Source organism: Lepidochelys olivacea, assembly GCF_965140295.1.
Source record: "Lepidochelys olivacea isolate rLepOli2 genome assembly, chromosome: 1".
Lineage (NCBI taxonomy): Eukaryota > Metazoa > Chordata > Testudines > Cheloniidae > Lepidochelys > Lepidochelys olivacea.
This window is the reverse complement of record NC_140411.1, coordinates 266,749,627-266,773,650: the sequence shown is the minus strand read 5'-3', so window position 1 is coordinate 266,773,650 and position 24,024 is coordinate 266,749,627. Positions and strand designations below refer to the sequence as shown.

The window sequence follows — 24,024 nt, the reverse complement described above, 5'->3', positions numbered from 1 at the left end:
ACTCCTGCTTGAGAGTGATGGGTGCTTCACACTGCAGATTTGATAGAAGGTAGATATTTTACAGGTAAAGATAATTTACTGTAGATTGACAAGTTTATTTGGAATTTATTAAAAATTCAATCTTTTTACTTTATTATGATATTAAATCCCATTATTCCCTGCTGATGGTATGAGGGTATCAGCATTGTTCTAATATTATAGTAAACACATGGTTTCATTGGTAGATGGTATATGATCTCTCCATGGAATACAAATCATTTCCTTGGTGGACAGAAAAATTTCGTGAATCCTAAAGCTTGTTACTTCCCCATCTCCCAAATAAGTGCTGTAGGGTTTGGTAACTTTGCAGGAGAGTGAATTTGTGTGGGGGGGTGGAGGGTGAGAAAACCTGGATTTGTGCTGGAAATGGCCCACCTGATGATCACTTTAGATAAGCTATTACCAGCAGGACAGTGGGGTGGGAGGAGGTATTGTTTCATATTCTCTGTGTATATATAAAGCCTGCTGCAGTTTCCACGATATGCATCTGAGGAAGTGAGCTGTAGCTCACGAAAGCTTATGCTCTAATAAATTGGTTAGTCTCTAAGGTGCCACAAGTACTCCTTTTCTTTTTAGAATCTCAGAAGGTCAATGACTTTCTAAGGCAATGTCAAGTATGAGGGTACTAGTGGAGTTATATCAGCCCAGGGATGAATTCAGCCACAAAGTGCTATAAAAGTCGTCATTCCCTAGAAAGTGGGCAGATAGTGCATACTTGAAGCAACACATTGTTTTTTGGCCAGACGGAAAGAGTTAGTGTTTTGTGACCACTTGCACTGAATATAAAAACATTCCTGGTCCAGAACTGGTGCAGTGCTTGAATGGAGTCACTATTGAGTCTCTCTCCTGCCACCCCAATCTTCACAACTGAATGGCACTGAGTTGATTTGGATTGAAATTAAAGGCACATGGTTGGTTTGACCAAAATAATGGCACATTGAAGGAGCATGCATAGGTTCATGTGTGTGTGTGTATGTATGTATTCATATTCAATTTTTTGTTTCCACTTGCTTGCATAATGAGTCAGTGTGCCATTTGAGCCCAGTATAATGAGTGATTTGATCTTTTTATAGTGTTTAAGTTCCTGGATGACGAAAATACCTGGCTAAATCTAGACCTTGTATTATATCAGTCCTATAAATAGTTCCTTGAGACAAAAATACAAACCAAACAAAAAATCCTGGAGAAAAACAAGCACAAATAACAAAGTGTTCAGATTTATTTCCAGTTCTGTAGAACACTAATATACAAATCCAGTATGAGGCAATGGAGACAGGTTCAGTTAAAATGAGAAATGACTTGAATGTTTGTCCATTTCTTGAGCTAAACCCAAAGCTTTTTTGAAGTCTGGGCAATTTTGATAAAGGACATGTTTCAGGGTGCAGTCTAGTGCAGGCCACCCTGCAGCATGGCACAACAGTCACCCTGCCCTCAGTTTCCCACTCAGACAAACGCAGATGCACCCAGGCATTTTAAATAACGTTCTCCCTCTGATTGTCTGTTTTATTACCATAACATAAAATAAACTTTAGAGCTGATTTTTAAAAATGGAATTTCTGTACCACAAGAAATTCCAATATTTTTGTCCATTTGTTTTCATTCAGAATTGAAATTAAAAAGTGTTGATATTTCTTGGAACAAAAAGTTCCAAAAATTTTGATTTGGAAACTCTAAAGCTTTTTTTATTGAGTTTGTCAACATCATTAACATCATGGGAGTCCCATGTGGCACCATGGTGGCCAGTCACAGGGAGAAACTGCAGTGCATCATGAGAAATATAGCCCTATAGGGGAAGACGAGGGCATGAAAGATCTGGAACTACAACTCCCATGAAGCACTGTGGCAACTCAGACAAACACTGAGATTAACGTCAACCCAAAATGAAACACTTTGATTTTCCTAATGGAACATTTCACCAAAATCAATCTTTGCCTACAGAAATTTTTGAATTTGATAAAACTCCCAAAACCCAATGAGAACGTGTTTTGTTTGAATTTCTTTGACAAGCCCAAAGAAACATAAAGTTTTCTGTGGCTCTGCTAGATTTAAACCATTTCTCTCCTAGTTGGCAGAATTCTCTACAGCCCTCCTTCCAGCAACTGCATCACTTACATCCTTGGTGCAGGGTTCTCCACAGCCCTCCTTTTAGGTACTGCCTTAGCAATCCTTTATCCCATACATATAGGTTCTCTGCAGCCCCCCAAGGGGTTTCAGTCCTTCTGCCCTTGGTGCAGGGTATCTCACAGCCTTTCTTCTAGGAGCTGTGTCTGAATCCTGGCAAGCTCCCTGGCAACCTACCACCATCCTTGCTCTATAACAGAAGAAACTTCCTGTACTCCCTGCAGGCCTCCCTCACTATATGAACATCTTATAGGCGGTCCCATCTTCAAGCTGCTGTCATGTGATCCTTGGTCACGTGACTCAGGTACAGGCCACAGCTTGATAGCTTAAGCCCTTACAGGCACAGCTCACACTGTGACAGGATCCAAATGAGGGGATCCCAACATAGATCTGCACACCTCCTGTCATCCTCCATATTTCTTACCCAAAGATCATTCCTTTGGTGGGGAGGAGACCAGACAGCCCATTTTCCTCTTCCAGGAGGTTGGGGTAATAAGTATCTGTTTTGGCCAAGAGGGAGTTACCGGAAATGGAGAGTCACAGGCAAGGCTGGGATAAATTTGGGAAAGGATCTGAACTTTGAAATGCTAGCTGAACTAAGTCGCTGAGCCTTTAGATGGTCACCTGTAAGTCCTGCAATGTTTTTGAGAAAGTAGCTCAGGAGAGGGACGTCAGTTAATTTTTCTTATGTGATTTTTCCCTGCCTTTTTTTCATTATGGTTTATATTGCTCTAAAAGGCACAGTAATCCACACATAACTAGCTAGAATGAATTATTTCTGTGTAGGTAGCTGTGTGTGCTTCTCTGTTTTCCAAATTCTATCCACTTAGGGCTCAATTCAGCAAAGCACTTAAGCACATACTTAAAGTTAATCACTTGCTTAAGTCCTTGCTGAATCAGGGCCTAAGTGGACTTCTATTCTTGCGTGTTCCTACATCTGAAGCTCAAGCCATAGTGGTGAAGAATCCTAGAAATTAGAAATGTGCAAAGTTCTGCTATATTATGTCATCCAGTCCATTTCCCTGCCAATGACAGATGTGTCAAAAACAAGCTTTCTCTGGTCATGCTAGCAGCTAGTCTCAGCTGGAGTGTATCCATTGCATATCTTACCTCTCTACCTCTAAAAACTGTTTTAATGTTCTGTATCATTTTAAGTGTTCAGTTTTCCACTGTTTCACGGTATGTCTACACTAGAGCTGAAAAATGTAAATTCCAGCATAAGTAGATATACCTGCACTAGCTGCACTAAAACCAGAAGTGTAGCTTCACTGATGTGAGCGGCAGGATAGTCTATCCACCTCAAATATGTACCTATGGTCTTGAACGGAACCATACTCGGGATGGCTGGCCCCTTCCGCTGCTCATGCTGCCACAGCTACCTTCTATTTTTAGCACACTAGCTCAGACCTAGTGTGGGTATGTTTGCTTGAGCAGGATTTTATACTTTCCAACACTAGTGTAGCCATGCCCTCAGAATCTTTCCAGATCCTCGATACCCCATTTTGGGAAAGGATTATTACTGTTGTATTCTTCTCAGTATCGCCTACTGTTCCATATGGCATGTAGTGAGAGCTACCCGGTTGATATGTGTAATGCTAATGAGCCATAGATTAGCCTCAAAGAAGCAATGAAACACAACACATTTTAACTCTTCTTGTCTGAGTGTTGAATGAAGGGCAGTGTTTGTTAGTGTCAACCCTTTGCCTCCCCCTGCTTTTCTGAGTGAGTGAGAGAGCGAGCAAGCAGCATGAAGTAAAATCCTGCATCAGTGGCTGGTGGTCATGCTAAAGCAGCATGAAGGCATCTTCTAAGAATCTGATCCTTTTGATTGTCAGAAGAGAGAGAGTGGCAATGTATTCTAGACCTGTTGGAGCATGCATCCCCTTGAGAGCTCTGAGTCATCAGGGAAGGAATGAGTCCACTGAGCATGCCAAGGAATCAGAACCTTATGAATGACAAACCAATCAAATTCCAAACGTGCTCAGTGTGAAGTCAACATGAATAATTTATTGTAAGCCCTGTGTGTGCTGAGATAAAGCTACAGCAGACATATCTCGAATGTGCACATTGTCTTACAAGATGAATGAGGAGAGGATTGCAGATTAATGAGCTTTCTAATACTCTTGAAAATCCAGATGATTTTACTCAGTTTATAAGCATGAAACTGGATGCTTGAAGACATTTGTGTTGTCCTCCTCCCACCCCACATTGTCATTAAACTAACACAAAATGTAGAAATATTGGGTCCGGTTTTCCCCTGCAGGAAAAGCTGCAGGTCAAAGGAGATTAAATCCTGTGAGGGAAAACTTCCCTGCTATCGTCTTGGGATACCCCTCTGACCTTGCAAACAATGTGCATGAAGTGCAAGGCCTTCTGTGTGGAGGCTCTGTGCTGCCACAGTAGATATAGCTCCTGCAGCTCTAACCCTATTCCTTGGCAGTGTGGTGCCAACGTACCCCCACTGGGGAGGAGGGGGTTACAGAAAAATAACACATCCCCTGAAAAATCCCTGACAAACTCCTGTTTAAGACTCAGATACTTCTCCACTTCTGTCCTGGGTCAGCAAGTAAAAATGCTGGTCACCTTAAGTAAGGGTGAGGATGGTTTGGAAAAAAAGTGCTATCCCCACAGGCAGACCCTATTAATTTAGAAGAACAATTAATAATGATAAACTTGTCTGCTAAAACTTAGTGGGCACTAAAGCTGGGGAAGTTATTTTCAAAATCAATTCAAATATTTAATTTATCCCTTTTTCCCATTTTGAAACTTGCGTCCAAACAGATCTCAGTTTTCCCATATTGATTTGTTTGTTCAAGAGTATTCAATGAATGTTTTAGATGAACATATTTCAGCCTGTGGTCAGTGCTTAATTTGTGCTGGGGCTTGCTGAGGCTGACCCCCGCCAACTCTTGGGTTGGCAGTTCATAGTCCCAGCACCTCGGGGCTCCTGGCCAGCAGCTGCCACTTTCTGGCTGCCCAGCTCTGAAGGCAGTGCCGTTGCCAGCAGCAGCACAAAAGCAAGGGTGGCAGTATCATATCATGCCACCCTTACTTCTGCAATGCTGCTGTCAGTGGTACTGCCTTCAGAGCTTGGCGCCTGGCCATCCGCCACCAGTCTCTGCCCACCCAACTTGGCACCTCCTTTGTTACAAATTAAACACTGCCTGTGTTTTGTTCATGAACTAGTCACTGCAAGTATTGCTTTGAGTATTTGAGGTTCACCATTTGAGCTGATCACATGGTATTGTTACTGTAGCCTAATTGGATGAGTGTAGTTCTTAGGGTATGCCTATCCTGGAGCTGGAAGGTATAAATTCCAGCTCGAGCTGACATATCTATGTTAGCTCTGATCAAGCTAGCACACTACAGATAGAAGCATAAGCCACGGAAGTGCGAGGGGCGGTATGGGCTTGTCGCTGGAAGTCCGAGCCCATGTGAGACCAAAGGTACGTAGCTGGGTGGCTCGCCCATCCTGCTGCTCTCGCTGCTGCAGCTACACCTTTATTTATAGTGGGCTAGCTCTGTCAGAGCTAATGTAGGTGTGTCTGCTCCAGCTGGAAATGATACCTTCCAGATCCATTGTAGAATCAAGCTTTCAGTGCAAACATGCACGATTTAAGAATTTAAAATTTATATTCTGTGAATATTCTTCTATGTTCACTTAAAATTTCCTGTTCTGGCAAGCAGTCCTAATGGTAAACTCGTTCACTAGAATACTCACAGAAAGAGAACACGCAAGACACACAAACACAGGCAGAGTAAATGTGTTTAAAAATTTGATCCAGTGTTTGTGAATAATGGTTTGTAGTACTTACCTACCTTTAGAGAAGACACAAAAGTGACTCCAGTTTCAGAACTGAGGAGCCGAGGATGAAAGTTGCTATTTTTTTCTGTTCTGAATGGGAATTTGAAGTAATTTTCTCACACTCTCAGCTACTTCAGTAGGAATATCTGAAACCCTTCTGACCAGAGATGACATCAGAGAAATCTCAATAACATTTGTTTGGGTTGTGGAGCTATTTAGCTGATTTTTTGATTGGAGGAGAAGAGGCAGATAAATTTCCAAACTCTGGGCTTCACCCAACAGTCACTGAAACAAATGGAAGGACTCGCGTTGTCTTCGGATGGTGTTCGATCAGGCCCTCTGCCCCTGTCTAGCAAAGACTTACCCAGTACTTAACTTTAAGTATACAAATAGTTCCATAAATAGGATTATTCACATGCTTAAAGCTAAGGCCTTTGCAGGATTGGGGCCCATGTCTTTTACAGACAGGAAGTAATAGTGCAGATGCTAAGGTGTTAAGTGCTCTTGAGAAAGCAAAACATGTTTTGCAAAGCAAATTTCTTATCTGTGTTTTCTCTGTAGCATTTTTGTTTGGAGTTGGTTTTGATTTAGAATGTTACCCCCAATCATCTATAATTCTCCTCCTTCCCTTGGTGACTGTGTGTATCTTTGAATGAGTGCATTGCAGATAAACCCGGCCTTCTTTACCTGCTTGGCCTCTGTTTGTTTTCACCTGCTGAAGTGAGATTATTAAATGCGAGAACTGGCTTTGCTGTCAGCTCTCAAACCGTGCGCTTTGAGTAGTGTGATTTGATAAAGTGTGCAGTACCTCAAGATGCTGCAGTTGAAACAAATAAATGAAGTGGTTTGTTTTGATAGCCCCCTATGTGATATATGAGTCTGTGGTAAATAGCAATGAAAGTTTTTTATTTTTCTGGGGTTCTGTTGCCAAAGCTTTCTGTCCTGGTCTCTGCAATCCTAATGTTTACTTGTCCTGAGTGTAGAGTGTCAGTCAATTCCCACATATAGATTAAGCTTTCTGAAAAGCCAGGAAATGAAAGCTTAGAGAGTTGCCAAGAGTTTACTGAGCTTTGTTATGATTTACAGAGTCATGTACTGTAAATAAGAAGATGCTGCTCTACCAAATTCTGGTTATTCATAATCTGAGTACACTTTGGCTCAAAAATGTCATATTTGGCTTCTTAGTAACCGTTAATTCTGAAGTCTCCTTATTTGTGTGGGAGGGGCGGGGGGGGGAGTTGTAAGTGAAATCTCTCTTTGGCTGATTATAATGTAATGGATAAGCAGGCACTGCTTGTTCTCTGTCTCATTTGATTTTACCTTTTGTGTACTGCAGGATTGAGAGACAAATCAGCAGGTTTCGAGGATGGTTACCTAGAAAACCTATGAGACTGGACAAGGAGACACTGCCAGACCTGGAGGAGAATGACTGCTATACTGCCCCTTTCAGTCAGCAAAGGATCCATCAGTGAGTATTTTATGATTTAGTTTAAATGCAAGGCAAAACTATACTACCAGATTAATCCTGACAAAGCCAAAGCTCAGTATATATATTTAAGAATATATCCGTGTAGTTTCTTGCCATATCAGGAGGGTCCACGCAGACCACTGAAATAGCTAGAAGTCTGTCTACGTTTTGGAGGGCTTGTCTAAACGAACACTTAGTTTGAGGCAAGCTGGGGTGTAAATCTACCCTGCATTAATGTCCTGTGCACTGCATGTCCCTGTGGTCCCTCCTGTTGTTCACTAAGGGTATGTCTGCACTGCAGTTAGACACCCGCAGCTAGCTTGTGCCAGCTGACTTGGGCTCGCAGGACTTGTGCTGCAGGGCTGTTTAACTGCAGTGTAGACTCTTGGGCTCGGCTGGAATCTGGGCTCTAGGACCCTGTGAGGTGAGAAGGTCCCAGAGCTCGGGCTGCAGCCCTAGCTGGAATGTCTACACTGCAATTAAACAGCCCCACAGTCCGGGAACTTGTCGTGTGTGGCAGCAGGGTCTACATGAACACTGCAAGCTAGTGCAGGGTAGATTTGTACCCCAATTTGCTGCAAACTAAGTGTTCATGTAGACAAGCCCTGAGTGTTAACATCCAATCCAAACTCCATGGAAATCAATGGAAATATTCCCTTTGATTTCTGTGGGCTTTTAATCAGGCCCCTATGTAAGTAACTGACTACAGTTCCCATAATAACATCTAGGGCCAGATTTATAAAGGTATTTAGGTGCCTAAAGATGTAGGTAGATGCCTGGTAGGATTTACAAAAGCACCCAACTCCCATTGAAAGTCACTAGGAATTAGGCACAGACTTATTTTCTATACCTATTCAGAGAGTACCAAAAATATATCTGTTAGAGACTATAGTAACTCAGCCTGCGTAGGAAACACAACAACCCTTTTCTTCTGTTTACTTAATGCCAAACAAAGGGTAAAGTGCAGCTGTGCTCTGAAAAGACCATGTAGATTATGGCACCTTCTTACACAGCAGATCTATGCCCTGTACATACTCGAAGTCAGATCTGCTTACATCAGTGACCAAAATACATTTGTATTGCTTTTTATTCCTGTTAGCACTGCAGAGCAAACACAGCTCTGGAAGAGAGCTGAGTTTTCTTTCTTTGTTTGTTTTCATTGTGCACCATCAAAAGAACTGTTTGCTAAATTCCAGCTTTAGGGCCAGTCAGTTCTACCTGTGCACATGTATGAAAAGCCATAGTATTGCACAGATGTCTCTCGGGGCATAGGTTGGCCTGTAGACTGATGTATAAGAAGGAAAGAAGATTTTTTTAATGTTGTTACTGATATAATACTGAGGCAGCCTGCACTCCTTTCCCCTGTGCATGCTGTGACCTGACATGAGCAAGCAGATCGAGGGACGTGATCGTTCCCCTCTATTCGACATTGGTGAGGCCTCATCTGGAGTACTGTGTCCAGTTTTGGGCCCCACACTTCAAGAAGGATGTGGATAAATTGGAGAGAGTCCAGCGAAGGGCAACAAAAATGATTAGGGGACTGGAACACATGAGTTATGAGGAGAGGCTGAGGGAGCTGGGATTGTTTAGCCTGCAGAAGAGAAGAATGAGGGGGGATTTGATAGCTGCTTTCAACTACCTGAAAGGGGGTTCCAAAGAGGATGGCTCTAGACTGTTCTCAATGGTAGCAGATGACAGAACGAGGAGTAATGGTCTCAAGTTGCAGTGGGGGAGGTTTAGATTGGATATTAGGAAAAACTTTTTCACTAAGAGGGTGGTGAAACACTGGAATGCGTTACCTAGGGAGGTGGTAGAATCTCCTTCCTTAGAGGTTTTTAAGGTCAGGCTTGACAAAGCCCTGGCTGGGGTGATTTAGCTGGGAATTGGTCCTGCTTCGAGCAGGGGGTTGGACTAGATGACCTTCTGGGGTCCCTTCCAACCCTGATATTCTATGGTTCTATGATTCTATGATTCTTGCACTCCCCCATTTCCTATCCTCTTTGTTGTTCCAGTTGATTCCCCCTCATTAGGCACCTTCTGAAACTGAATGAGTTGCTATTAAATATTCTGTTAGTGAAATGTGTGTTGGCTTTTTAATTGTTCTGGGAATGTCATCCCATCTAGGTGAACAGGGGGTTTTTTAGGTGCTTTTCAATAATTTTCTCATTGGCTGTAGAAAACAAGTGTTGACCAATTGGAAGTGTAAAGCTGAAAGGAAGTACTTTAGTAGCGTAAATGAAAAACCAAGGAATTGTGTATACAATTGAGTAAGAGATGCCCTCAGATTAAAAATCACTTCGTGTAATAGTAGAAAGTGTTTCTCACAATATGCTGTATTTGGAGATTTTCCTGGATTTAGGTCTAGTCTACCTGGGGAAATGTATTGGAATAATTATGCCAGAATAAGTGTCCACATGGGGAGTTATAGTGGTGTAACTAGAGGGCTATAATTATACTGGTATAATTATGCCAGAAAAATTTCCCCAGGTAGATAAACCCTTACTTAGCTCACACATATATAGCTGTGCACTGGCCAATACTTCCAGCCCATGATCTAGCAGTGCACTTTCCTGTGTTTGCATTGGCGACATGTTGTTTGGCAATGCGTTGGAGCCTCTCACAGCACTGACTGGCTGCACTGGAGGCTGGAGATGTGTGAAAGTGTGGAGGTGAAATTGATACACTGGATAAAGAGAAGAATGTGTCAGATTCCAGGCTATTTTGAAACCTCACCTTTCTACCTTAAGGACCATTCACTGATATTGTACCTACGGGGTTGCACTCCTTACTGAGAGCTGTCCCAGCACTAGCTGGCTTACAGGCTAGGAAGTATTTTGTTTAGCATAGTGCTAAGGCTTCTCTGGGTATCATTATGGTAACACCTAGGATTTGTCGGGAACCATAAGGGCAAAGAAGACAGTCCCAGCTCCAGAGAACTTACGTTCTAGGTGTCAGTCTAGGGTTGCCAGGTGTCCAGTTTTCAACCGGAATGCCTGGTCAAAAAGGGATCCTGGCGGCTCAGGTCAGCACCACTGACCAGACCGTTAACAATCCGGTCAGCGGCGTAGCGGTGATAAGGCAGGCTCCCTGCTTGCCCTGATTCTGAGCAGCTCCTGGAAGCAGCAGCATGTCCTCCCTCTGTCTCCTACACACAGGGGCAGCCAGGGAGCTCTGCACGCTTCCCCCGCCCCAAGCACCGTCTTTGCAGCTCCCATTGGCTAGGAACCGCAGCCAATGGGAGCTGCAGGGGTGGCGCCTGCGGACAGGGCAGTGCACAGAGCCACCTGGCTGCGCCTATGCATAGGAGCTGGAGGTAAGCTGCTTGAGGTAAGCGCCGCCTGGACCCTGCACCCCTGAACCCTTCCCACACCCCAACCCCCTGCCCCAGTCCTGATCCCCCTCCCGCCATCCAAACCCCTTGATCCTGGCCCCGAGCACCCTCCAAACCCCTCATCCCCAGCCCCACCCCAGAACCCGCACCCCCAGCCGGAGCCCTCACCCCCCCGATGTCACAACCCCTTGCCCCAACGCTGATCCCCCTCCCATCCTCTGAACCCCTCATTCCCAGCCCAGAACATCTGCACCCTCAGCCGGAGCCCTCAGCTCCGAAATACTATTATGTGTAGTGGTCTCATGCCTAACTCTTCATAGTATTTCTTCAATATATATACAACATTGATAATGATACATTCTGTGGTCAGCAATGGCCTGTCCTAGGAAGCAGACCAAAGCTGAATGAACATTCAACCAGAATATTGTGTGGCATGCTAATAAACATACGCTTCCATATCAGATTGGCAGAGCTTCAGCTGTCAGTGTTATCAGCCTTTCACCCCTAAATCTGTCATCAGTTTTTTTTAATGAAAGAGAAAAGGTTACAAGTTAAAGTGAATTTAACATGCAGGTTTCAAACCTGGCAGGTCCTCAAGTGCCATTTTGGGAACAGAGAAATGAGCATTTATTGAAGTATTGGGGAGCGAGAAATGGAAAGCTATCATCTTAGAAATGTTATGGTAACTTAGCTATTTGTTTTTCAGTGCTAAGGTGTGCCGGATGAATTTTCACACTGTGTCTAGCTGAGTCAACTCAAGTAAATTTGCTAAAGTTCTTATACAAAACTGTATGTTCATCAGGGACAAATTCTGCCCTCACAAGTAAATGGGCTCTCCCATTATTTTCAATGGGAGTTGTATGTGCCCCCAAGGGTAATATTTGGCCAACTTGTTTCTGCTTGTAGGTGGTTTTAGTTGGTGGCAGAGGGAAAGGTTCGCTGAGTGTTCAAAATGGGTGAAATTCACTCCACTTGCAAAAAGCCAGGGGCAGGTGCCAGTTCAGCCTATGGCTTGGAATAGCAGCCATATCTCCTCCACTCCTGTTGCATAGTGTACTGGTACAGAACTGCGGCCACCACTACCCTCCCTCCCCTCCCCAGACCAATAGTAACATTGACTTGCCATGCCAACCTTGCAGTGGGGAAAGGCTCTGGCAGCTTCCTGCTGCTTAGAGCCTTTCCCCACTGCAGGGAACAACTCCACCAGCTCCCCACTGGTGGCGCCCTCCCCCCACCACAGGAAAAACTCTGGCAGCAGGGAAAGGCTCCTCCAGCTCCCCACTGCTGAAGCATTTCCCCCACTGTAGGGAAAGTGGTGAGCAGCTGAGAGCTGCTGAACGCTTTCACCCTCCATTGCTGCTGAAACCTTTGCCCACTCCCTCCCCCCACCATAGGCTTTCACTGACATATGTAGCTACACACCACGGCGTGTTTGCAGCCTGATTTTCTCTGTGCTGTGTCGCTACACATACCCTACAAGCTGCCGCCAGGGGTGTGTGGTGTAGACGTAGCCTAAGCATCCCTTCCAATGATTCAGGGTGTCTTTGTTCAACTGATTCCTTGCCCAACATGAGCTCCCAGTGCAACAGTGTGGCTAGCTAGACTAACACAATCCTTGGATGTATAAACAAGGGAATATCAAATAGGTGGGTGCCCAAATAGGAGGGTGCCCAAGCAGGGATCATTCAGTGATGGGCCCTGAAGAGACCACTAATGGAATACTTTGTCCAGTTTTGTTTAAAAGGATGCTGAAAAATTGGAGAGGGATTCAGAAAAGAGCTACAAAAATTATTTGAGGTCTGGGAAACCACTCAACAGTAAAAAGAAAAGGAGGACTTGTGGCACCTTAGAGACTAACCAATTTATTTGAGCATGAGCTTTCGTGAGCTACAGCTCACTTCATCGGATGCATACCGTGGAAACTGCAGTAGACATTATATACACACAGAGACCATGAAACAATACCCCCTCCCACCCCACTGTCCTGCTGATAATAGCTTATCTAAAGTGATCATCAAGTTGGGCCATTTCCAGCACAAATCCAGGTTTTCTTACCCTCCGCCCCCCCCACCCCACCCCCCACACACAAACTCACTCTCCTGCTGGTAATAGCCCATCAAAAGTGACCACTCTCTTCACAATGTGTATGATAATCAAGGTGGGCCATTTCCTGCACAAATCCAGGTTCTCTCACCCCCCTCCAAAAACCACACACACAAACTCACTCTCCTGCTGGTAATAGCTTATCCAAAGTGACCACTCTCTCTACAATGTGCATGATAATCAAGGTGGGCCATTTCCAGCATAAATCCAGGTTTTCTCACCCCCCCACCCCCATACACACACAAACTCACTCTCCTGCTGGTAATAGCTCATCCAAAGTGACCACTCTCCCTACAATGTGCATGGTAATCAAGATGGGTCATTTCCAGCACAGATCCAGGCTTTCTCACACACACACACACACACCCCCCGGGGAACACACACACACATAAACTCTCTCTCCTGCTGGCAATAGCTCATCCAAACTGACCACTCTCCAAGTTTAAATCCAAGTTTAACCAGAACGTCTGGGGGGGTGTTAGGAAAAAGCAAGGGGAAATAGGCTACCTTGCATAATGACTTACATTAACTCTTAACAGTGAGCAACTTAAAGAGCTTAGGTTTCAGAGTAACAGCCGTGTTAGTCTGTATTCGCAAAAAGAAAAGGAGTACTTGTGGCACCTTAGAGACTAACCAATTTATTTGAGCATGAGCTTTCGTGAGCTACAGCTCACTTCATCGGATGCATCCGATGAAGTGAGCTGTAGCTCACGAAAGCTTATGCTCAAATAAATTGGTTAGTCTCTAAGGTGCCACAAGTACTCCTTTTCTTTTTAAAGAGCTTAATATATTTAGCTTATTGAGGAAGGGTTAAGAGGCAACTAGTTCATGGTCTAAAAGTACATACACAGGGAGAAGATGGCTAATACTTCAGCACTCTTTTTAATCTAGCAGACTGAGAAATAATAAAATCCAATGGCTAGAAGTTGATTACAAAAATTCAACTGGAAAAAAGGTGAATGTTTTTGTAATCATCAGAGCAAGGGATGTGATAGATTCTTCATCACTTGAACCTAAAATTGTTGGTCTCAATACAGGAATTACTAGGGAGGTTCTATGACCTTTGTAACGCAAGCGGTCAGACCAGATGATGATAATGGTCCCTCCACCCTTAAAAGAAATGGGCTGGTGTAAATCAGTGTTGCTCCAAGAATCTGGCCTTACAAATCCCTGAATCAACACTAGATGGCAATGCAACAAAACGCTTATAAATCCTGTTTCAGAAAATATAAATACACAACAATTGCATTTTGAAATGAGAATTTCACTTAATTATCGTGCTCACTGGTCACACTCACTGTAGTTAAGGTTGTAGAACAGTTATCTGATCAGCCTGATTTTATATGCTTATAACTTTCTGAAAAATTTATCTTTTTGAGCTGAAATTTTTCATACTTAATTTCTGCCTGAAAGCGGTTTTGTTATTTTCTTTCTTTCTTCTTGCTTTAAGTTCCCTTTGGCTGTGTTTGAGTTCATCAAGGGTGGAGAAACAAATCAACATTTTCCTATTTTTTAAATTCTAGTTACACTTTTCATATGCAGGTCTGCAGCAAAAATATGGCTAAAGTTTGAAGCTTGAAACTTGGTGTGGACATAGTCTTCATTGGTGATGGTTCACCAAGTGACAGGCATTTTAGAAATGCCTGGATGGATAGATTATTTCTGCCCCAGTTCAGGGCAACGACACCTGTATTCTTACTCAGTGGTACAGCAAGGGCACCCACATTTGGCTTCCAGCTCCCCACCTGTTGCCTCCCTTGGGTAGAGAGATGCATGTCTTTAATTTCCGACTGGAGCATTCGCAGGCTGAAAAGTTCCCTTGTCTTCACTGTGTAATTCCCAGCACAGACAGGTTGCCTTAAAACACCTGATTGCTTTCTCTTCAGAGACAGATAACAGTGTAATTGCTACAGATATAAGTTACCACCCAGTTCTTTTTAAGCAAGCCTACTTTATTCTTAAGGTACAAAGCATTAAGGAGAAAACATTAAAAACAATAAAAGAACCTATGTGCATGCTAATAAGTTTACCAGAGTTCATCCCAACTCTTACATGGGCTCCGGCAAGTGGCATCTTTTAATACCCCACTGTAGGGGCATCTTTGTGGTTGCAAGTTTATCAGAGCTTTAGCTCAGAACAAGCTTCAAAGGGTTGGTAATGAAGGAAGTACATTAGCATCGCCCCTCCCTACTAGAGAAGCAGTAGCATCGTGGGGGCGGGGGGGAAGCAGCCTCTGCCCCTCTGAGCACAAGCAGTGCCTTTTTAATTTATAGGCGCCTTTTTTAATTTTTACTCCCCCGGTGGCGCCCCGGGTCTTCAGTGGCACAGGCCTTCACCTGCTCCAGCTCGGCGGGGGCCTTCACACGCTCCAAGTCTTCAGCGACATTTCGGCAACGGGGGCCTTCAGTGCCGCCGAGGACCCAGAGCGCTGCCCGGTGAGTACAAGCGGGTGGCAGCTTTTTTTATGTCAGCTGCCCCTGTTGGCTCCACCTAGCTATGCCACTGTAGCAAAGGTACATACAGTGCCCCAACAACACATACACTATTGCATTTTTAATACAATATACCCCAAAGGTGTTAACCCTAATTCAGTATGGCTTAATTTAACTCAGTAAAGTTATCTTAATTCCATAAGGTTTGTTCAGTCTATTACAAGATATTGACAGTCTATCACAATGTTTTGCTTTGTTTGGGGAGAAAAATACTTAAAATACTCCTATGCTAAGATATTAGCAGATTGTAAGTAAGGCCTTTCCCCTTCTGAACATCACAGCACGCTCTTCCTTGCCAGCCAGAGTAAAGGGCCAGGCTGGGAGAGGAATGTATGAGAGAGGCTTTAAATACACACTGCTAAATCCACAAAAACCTGACAACAGCGACAGGAGAAAAGAGCAGATCTCAAGATTTTTAAGGTGTGACTACAATTTTTGCAGTGTAGCCTAAGCTTTTATTGTGAAGGCATATCTCATGGTGTGCATCATAAAACTGTCAATAGTGAAAGCATTCAAACCTCCTCCTCCTTTCCAAGTAGCAATAATGGGGAAGGGGGAGTCTCCGTACTAAAGAGAAATTGTTCTATTCAGGCAAGGTTTTTTAGAAGTCTGGGAAGGAAAAGGGGAAAGATAGAAAATAATAACCTGGCCACTAGGTGTCCCTGTCCTTCAGCGGTGTTGGTTCATAAAGGGTCTTTTTGTGCAGGCCATAATTTTTCTGAAGACTGTCGGCTATGGGAATGTTCACTGCACAAGATCTGAAATAATTTTTTGTTCAGAGATCACAGTAATTCATTGTTATTACATTAGATCTTAGCTATATTTTTAAATACGTTGCTGCTCAGCTGGGAATGGAAAGTATATTAATTAGCTGTGAATTTCTAACACTCTACCTTCTGGTTAGGAAAAATCTCTATGCAGCAATTTTGAGCATTTGAGCTGTGTGTCAGGATTTGTTTTTTCCTTTCCCCTTCTTTCAAAGAAAAATATGGAAACAATTCAACTTCTCATTAGAGATTTATCTACCATATAATTGGATAAAACACTAAAAATAGTAAATGGAAAATAGTTCCATGTGCAATCATACCACCTCAGGCTGAGGAGGGCTGTGCTGGAACAATATCTAGATAGCTTAAAATGTTGTAGTTGTTTGCAGTGTGTTCTAGCTGTAGAGGTACTATGATATGAGAGAGACAAGGTAGGTGAGGTAATATCTCTCTTATTGGACCAACTTCTTTTAGTGGAAGAGACAAGTTTTCAAACTTCACAAAGCTCTTTTTTAGGTCTGGAGAAGGTAACCAGATTGTCTAAGCTAAACACAAGTTGGGACAGATTGTTCAGCATAAAGGGTTCACACTTGCTGTAGGAGACCACTTAAAATGAAGTGTGTAATTAAGGGTTATTAGGCAGTGGGGTGTGTACAAAGTGTTGTAATGAGCCATAAAACCAGTGTCTCTGGTAAGTCCATATTTTTCAGTGTCTAGAACAGTTATGAACTTAAGTTCCCAGGCTCATCTTTTGAAGGTGTTGTGCAGGTTTACTTTGAGGACTGACAGGTCAAATGTGGAGTGATTGCTTTGTGAAAAGTGTTCACTCACACATGGTATGGTATTTCTGTCTGTCATCATTTTGCTGTGCAAGTTCATTCAAGAGTGTAGTGATTGTCTGGCTTCACCCACATAGTTGTTGTGCGTCACTTGATGCACTGGTTGAGGTACACCACGTTTTAATGGGCATGCATAGTGCCCGTGGGTCTTGAAAGATGTGTTGGGGGAGGTATTGATCATCATAGCAGTAGAAATATATCTGCAGGTTTTGCATGTGTTGTTCTGGCAGGGTCTGATGCTACTTGGAGCTGGTGTGTCCTGGTCTGTGGGGAGCTTGTTTCTGATGATAAGCTTGGTGAGGTTGAGAGGTTGTTTGAAGGCCAGATGTGGGGGTTCAGAAAAGATTTCTCTCAGGATGTGGTCCCCATCAAGTATGGGTTGTAACTGTTTGATGACACCCCATACAGGTTCCAGTGTGAAGTGATACGTGACAACTAGTTGTGTGTGGTCAGTGGGGAGATTTTTTCTGTATTGAAGCAGGTTCTCCCAGGGTATTTGGGTGGCCCATTCCATGATGTGATCCACTTGTCAGTTGGAATGTCCTTATTTACTGAAGCTGTGTAGGTGTGTATCCCGGACTTTGTCTTCAGAGCAAATTCTGTGATATCTGAGTGCCTGGCAGTAGATAACAGATTTCTTGGGGTGGCTACTGGATCTGTAAAGGAAAGTTTCTTGATCATGAGGTTTCTTTTATACAGTTGTTTGTAGGGATCCATTGTTGATGCTGATCATGATGTCAGGGAAATTGATGCTGGTGTGGGAGTGTTCTAAAGAGAGTTTGATAGATGGGTGGTGGTTGTTGAAGTTGTGGTGGAATTCTGACCGAGTATAGGTCATCTGTCCAGAGGATGAAAATATCATCTCTATATCTCAGGTATATATCATTGGTTTCATGATTTCTTTTTCCAGAAATTTGTCCTTGAAGAGGTTTGCATATTGGGGAGCCATCACAGTACCTATCGCTGTTCCCGTGGTTTGGATAAAGTGTTTGTTGTTAAATATGACTGTTGGCGGGGATGATATAATTGTGGGTGGTTTCATCTTAGATGTGAAAGAATTCCTTGAGGTGAAGGTGGTAGAAGACTTATTTTAAGTTCTCCATGTGTTAGTATGGTATCGGGTTCTGAGGTTGAGCAGAAGTTCAGTCCCTGGAAGAATACAAATATTTTAGGTCTGGTTAGGGGTAGTCTTGATAGATTGATGATGTTGGGATGTCATGTAGTGTCCATGTGGTGGTTGCTAGTGTCATGGTTTCACCTAGAGATGGTGTTCTGTTGGCTGTGGAGTAGTTGTAGTTGGTTCCATTTTTTATTTTTATGTCTGATGACTGTCAGCAAGTTTTTTTTTATAGTTGGTTTGGGTTTCTTGCACGATCTCCAGGTAGATTTCCTGATTGATTTATTTTTCTTCCAGTGTGTGGGAGAATGTGATGTTTTCTTGTTTGAGGTGGTCCCTTCTGGAATATGTTAGGAGCAGGAGCTTGTCAGTTTTTCTGAGTTCCTTCTGCAAAGCTGTTCAGCATATTTAGAGTAGTATGTAGTGGTCAGCGGGTTCTAAATGGGGAGTCCTCTGGGGGTGACGTTTTGTTTCTTGCATGTGATCGGGAAGTAGATGTCACTGTTCAGTCTGGCTTCCTCCTCCTTCATGTTGTGAAGTTTCCATTTTAAACAGCAATATTCAATATCTTCCATAGTTGTTAGCAGTGTTGTTGTAGCCATGTTGGTCCCGGGATATATGAGAGACAAGGTAGGCAAGGTAATATCTTTTATTGGACCAACTTCTGTTGGGATAAGGGATGAGCTTTTGAGCTTTACAGAGCTCTTCTTCAGGTCTGGTGAAGGTAACCAGTGTCTGAGTTAAATTTGAGCTGTGACAGATTGTTAAGCATAAGGGATTCACACGTGCTGTGGAAGACCATTTGTTGTAACTTGTAGATACTTATTTAAATAAGCATACTTATGTATCCCTGAGTTCAAAGGACTTATTTTCATTTCCACTAAGTTCCCTTGAGGTACATAAGAATCCAGCCCCACGTCTTTGTCAAACTTCCAGAGTCTCTCCCTCTCTCTGGGTGCAATCCAACTCCTTTTGAATCTATGGGACTTTTTCCACTGACTGCAGTTGGGCACTGGATTGGGCCATCTAGTGCCTCTACAGTACATTGCATTACAGTGCCTCTGAGAGGTGGAGTCACTTCTCTCTCTGTGTCAGCATCACTGTTGAGTCTGTTATAGTTTAGCTTATTTTGCTGTTTTGAAGAGACCATCCCACATGGCCATTCCTGTCACAAAGTCATCTTTTGTATCTGCCTATATTTCCAATCCAGTAAAGCATTTCATTACATGGCTAGGATTAAGCTGAATAGGGATAGGCTGCTGAATTGGGGCCATAGGCAATATTTTGTTAAATTTAATGTCTTTAATTCATCTTAGTATTCTTATTTCTTTTTATATACCTCCTAGAACATACATGCAGAATAGTATTAGTATTTATGTTCGTATTATTTGTCTTTATGGTATTGTTAACTGTGTTCTGGACCCCCCTCAGCAATTTTGAAATATGGATCCAGTCAAAGATTCCTTGCTAACATCACAAGTGTGGATAGTGTGGTGTATTTCTCTTTCTTTTATTCTCTTCCCCCCCCCCCCCAATTATTTTTTAATCTCTTGTTGTCTCCTATTTAACCAAAAGGTTTGCATGATGGTAAGTCATAGCCTAGGCTCCACCCTCAGCTTTAACTCATGCCAAAGTGCAAATTGCCTTGTCTTGACTAGACTTTTACTAGGTTTTAGTTAGATTGAGCTGGCTTTCATGATCAAACGTCACTCCTTTAAAACTTAGTCAACACAAAGCTTGTTGGAGCCTATCTAGCCTAGAGAAGAAGATGGTGGTGTTACTTTGTTTTTTAACTGAGTTAGCGATCTTGAAGTAGCTAACCCTTTTTGAAACATCACTTGAGCTGCCTCCTAGCTCAGCCCCTACCAGCTAACACAAATGTAAAGGTGTTCAGCTCCATCTAGGCTGTTAAGTGGTGTTTCAAAGCTCATGTCTGAATATTTTCAGTGTAACTCTTAGTTATGTATCTAGCATCAGGATACTACCGTGCTGGACACATTAGTAATGGAAATGCCTGTGCAGAAAAGGTTTTGGAAGAAGACCTCTGATTATTTTGATTGGGAGACTGTTACATGCATTAAGGGTCAGCATGGAAGAATGCACAGAGTGAAGATTAAGCACAGTCGGCAAAAAGGCAATTAGGAGTAATGTTTGGGCATGGTGAACGGGCAGGATTGGATAAGTGATTGGGCCCAAGACTATAGGCATGCACCCTTGTTGGGTGTGTTTTGAAATGATGAGTTTCAGAGCCTTTATAATTTATCTGTGCTTACTCTTCGCCTTCTCTTGTCAGATCTCCCCTCCCCTCAAGAAGCTTGCTATGTCATCTCTGGCTGGATGACAGTTGTCTGGTGTTTGCATATCATATACGAGAGCTGGTTGCCACAAGACATCAGTACTAATGCCTCACTTGCCAGCAGAAGCCGTAATTGAATGTGGTTTCACAAAATAGCTATGACAAGTTCCTTGCCCTTCTCTGAGCAGTTGGCAATCTGTAGTTACACCTGCTGAGCCCTTTGTATGTGATGACAGGGCACTTTCTCACCGTAGGGTCCAAATTGTGTTAAACTTTAATCATGCAGCATTGTGTCCATCTCTTTGTCTTGACATCTCTCTTATGCCATACGGATAGACCAGGGCATTTGGCTTTAAAATCCCTCACGTTGTCTTGTGTTTATGCAGCCATCATTTATTCCTCTTTGATTTTTGTAAGGTTGGTCATATTTTTCCCTATGATGTTCCTGTTCAAAATCTTTGTGCACCCAAAACTGTAAACACTGCTTAATCATTTCATTGAATCCTTTCCAATTCTTGTGGTTTTATAAGCTGAAAAACTGTGCAGAAGCAGCAGATTTCACTAAAAACTGATAAACCACATCTCTGGTGAACATTCCTGGGAAAACCAATTTAAATTTACAAGGCGCGGTGGCGGGAGGAGACCTTATTACTTTCAAGAAGATGCACTGCTGTGGCTTGACACTTTGCAGTGATGTGCCTGCTTGGAAATAGGCAAAGAAACTAACACATGCCCAAAAAAACCCAACCCCTTGCTACCCACAGCTGGGAGTTGTCAAAGGGAACATTTTTTTTAGATAAATGTATAAGGCCTCTGGTATTTCATACTTTGCACACAATGGAAATGCACAGGCAGGAGCAATGATATACCCGCTTCAAAATGGCAAAATATGGTGCATATTGCGATTCTCACTTTATACTTGCAGGACTATGTTGCTAATGATGATAGTATTTCTGCCTCTGCTGGTCCAGTAGTAAGGGCTGCTGTTGCCCCACCCCAAAAATAAATGCTAGTAACTAGTTAGTAGGGGTATATTTTCAGGAACAGTGGAGGGAAGGCCCTTTCCCCGTAATAAGGGAAAGCTTCTTCCCTTAATGTACAGCTTTCTTAGTTACAAGGATTACTAGCTCACAGTCTAAGAGCTGAATGTCTGCAGCTTCCGTTGCTTTTAATGGAAGTTTTGGATGCTCAGCATCTCTTAGGTTCAGGCCATCTGACTAGAGCTCCTAGTCCTTGACTACTAATGGAATGTGTTTAGATTTCGCTCTGGTTAGCATCATTGGTTTGACTTGAATACCTAATGTTTGGGATGCCCTGCCAAAGAAAAGCTGGTAAATGCAGGAACATTGGTGTTTAAATTGTTTGTCTCTTTGGTTAATAGAAAATATCCGGTTCTTTGTTTCCCCCAGATAAGTTCAAAAATAAATTAAAGAAAAAAGGAACAAAATCTGCCCCCAGGTACCTACACAGAACTTCCATTGAGTGAGAGTTAAATACACTCATCTGAGAGCAGAATTTGGCCCCAAAGTGTTTGCACAGTGAAAGTTTACAACCTGAAAAGTTCCCAAAACAGAGTGTATCAAAAGGAATTAATTGGGTGCTTTGCTCCTGTTTCCTTTGCATTAGTTTGAGACCATTCTTTAGATGACAGTTGGCTTTACTGCCTTTATTCTGCCTTGTTAGCTGTGGCAAGATAGTTTGATATCTCCAGTTCCGAGCCTAATTAAGAAAGCTACCAATTTCATTTCAGAGCAGTTAACCTACTTTTGTGCCATATAATGTAACAAATACAAGAGCAATATGTTTCAGCTGTATGACATTTTCCAAAATGGGCTTTAATTAAGGACTGGTGTCTTTCCTCATCTGGGTAGTCTCATTAACCTTAGCTGGAGTCTGCATATGAGCAAGGACTACACACAGGGTCTGGGTTGTAGGATCAGGCTAATGGATTTAAGTTCTGTGGGCATGGACAGCGGGTATAAGAGCCAAGGGGAGGCTAAGTCTCCCCAATCAGGATGTGGTGCACCTCCCTTTGGAGGGGTGCCAGGCTGCTGCCTTTGGAGCACTGCCGCCAGAAGGGCACCCAAGATATGGCCCCACCACACTCCACTCAAGGCCCCGCTCCCACTCATCCTTTTCCCCCGTGACCCCGCCGATGCTGCTCCTCTTCCCATCCCCCCTCCACTTCTTCCCCAGAAGCCCCCTTCCCACACCTCTCCTGATGGGCCCCCCCCCACCCTGCTGGGGGCAGAGAGGCACAAGTGGCAGGCAGGGGAGCCTCAGGGGAGGGGTCCAAGCAGTGCAAGTAGCAGGAGGGGGACCTCAGAGGAGGGGGCCAAGCAGGAGCAGGGCCTGGGGCAGAGCTGGGGCGGGGGAGATGGAGCGTGGACAGGGCCTCAGGGGGAGGAGACCAAGCAAGGGCAGGGCCACAGTCGGGAGCAGGGCTATGATCTGGGCGGTGGTACCCCCCCCTACTTCTAGGGAACTTCCAGTGCTTATAACCAGCCTCCCCAAATGTAGGGGTCATGCACTGCCCATGTCTGTGGGGCAGAGACCTTGGCTCCATGCATGTCTATAAAATGCCTAGCATACTACACACATAATGTTAATTTTTAAATATATATATTTTTATACTATGAATAAGCAAATCGGTTGGGCTAAAATTAGAAGTTTATCCCAAATTTATAACAAACCTACCCTGAAGTTTTAATGAAGATCAAAAAAATTTATTGTTTAATAATCATAGTCAGGACTGCAAGAACAGAATTGCTGAACAAATGCTGTTCTCTAGGCATTTATAATGCATCTGAAGGCAGAAGGGGCTAGAAGTCTCTCAGGAGAGCTTAATCTTATGCCGTTTTCAGTTTAGTGAGGTGCTTATTAAGTTTAATGGATGCTAATTCAGACCAAATCTTGGAACTTTGTGAGGTTTATCCATCATGAATTGAAACATGTAGTATGAGGCGCTTTGGAGAGCATCCTGGAAATTCCTTTCAGATTTCAGATCTAGCTCCATCCCTAAATGTTGTTCATAAAACAATCTTTAAATTTATTCCAAAGATACCAGTTCACCACTCAAATCAACAGAATAGCCACCCAAGAAGACCTATCTTGTACAAAAAATTGGGGACAGGTTCTATGCTGCACCTCACAAGAGGAGCAGCTCAGAAAGCATAATACATGAGAAAGCTGGCAGACCTGGCTTTAAACCACTTTTGTGCTGTCTAAATTCTAGGCTGAGTGGGGTCCGGTGTGATCCCTGGTACAAATTAGAACAGCCCAGGGGGTGCTCTAATTACAGCAGTCTTTACCTGTGTGTCACTGAGGCTGTGTCACAGCTTAAAGCAGTCCAGAATTTTTATAGCATTCAGCTTTATGGAGAATCATAGAATCATAGAATCATAGAATATCAGGGTTGGAAGGGACCTCAGGAGGTCATCTAGTCCAACCCCCTGCTCGAAGCAGGACCAATTCCCAGTTAAATCGTCCCAGCCAGGGCTTTGTCAAGCCTGACCTTAAAAACCTCTAAGGAAGGAGATTCTACCACCTCCCTAGGTAACGCATTCCAGTGTTTCACCACCCTCTTAGTGAAAAAGTTTTTCCTAATATCCAATCTAAACCTCCCCCACTGCAACTCCTCACTTCT

General features: G+C 43.3%; 1 protein-coding gene across 3 annotated transcripts in view; it reads left to right on the top strand.

The window, feature by feature from the left end:
- ANO4 (anoctamin 4) overlaps positions 1-24,024 on the top strand; it is a 221,227-nt gene that overhangs the window by 112,993 nt on the left and 84,210 nt on the right. For all 3 annotated transcript variants that reach the window (XM_084639851.1, XM_084639850.1, XM_084639852.1), the window contains exon 7: positions 7,302-7,433. In XM_084639851.1, coding sequence (XP_084495977.1) covers positions 7,302-7,433 — 132 coding nt within the window. The remainder of the gene's footprint in view (positions 1-7,301; positions 7,434-24,024) is intronic.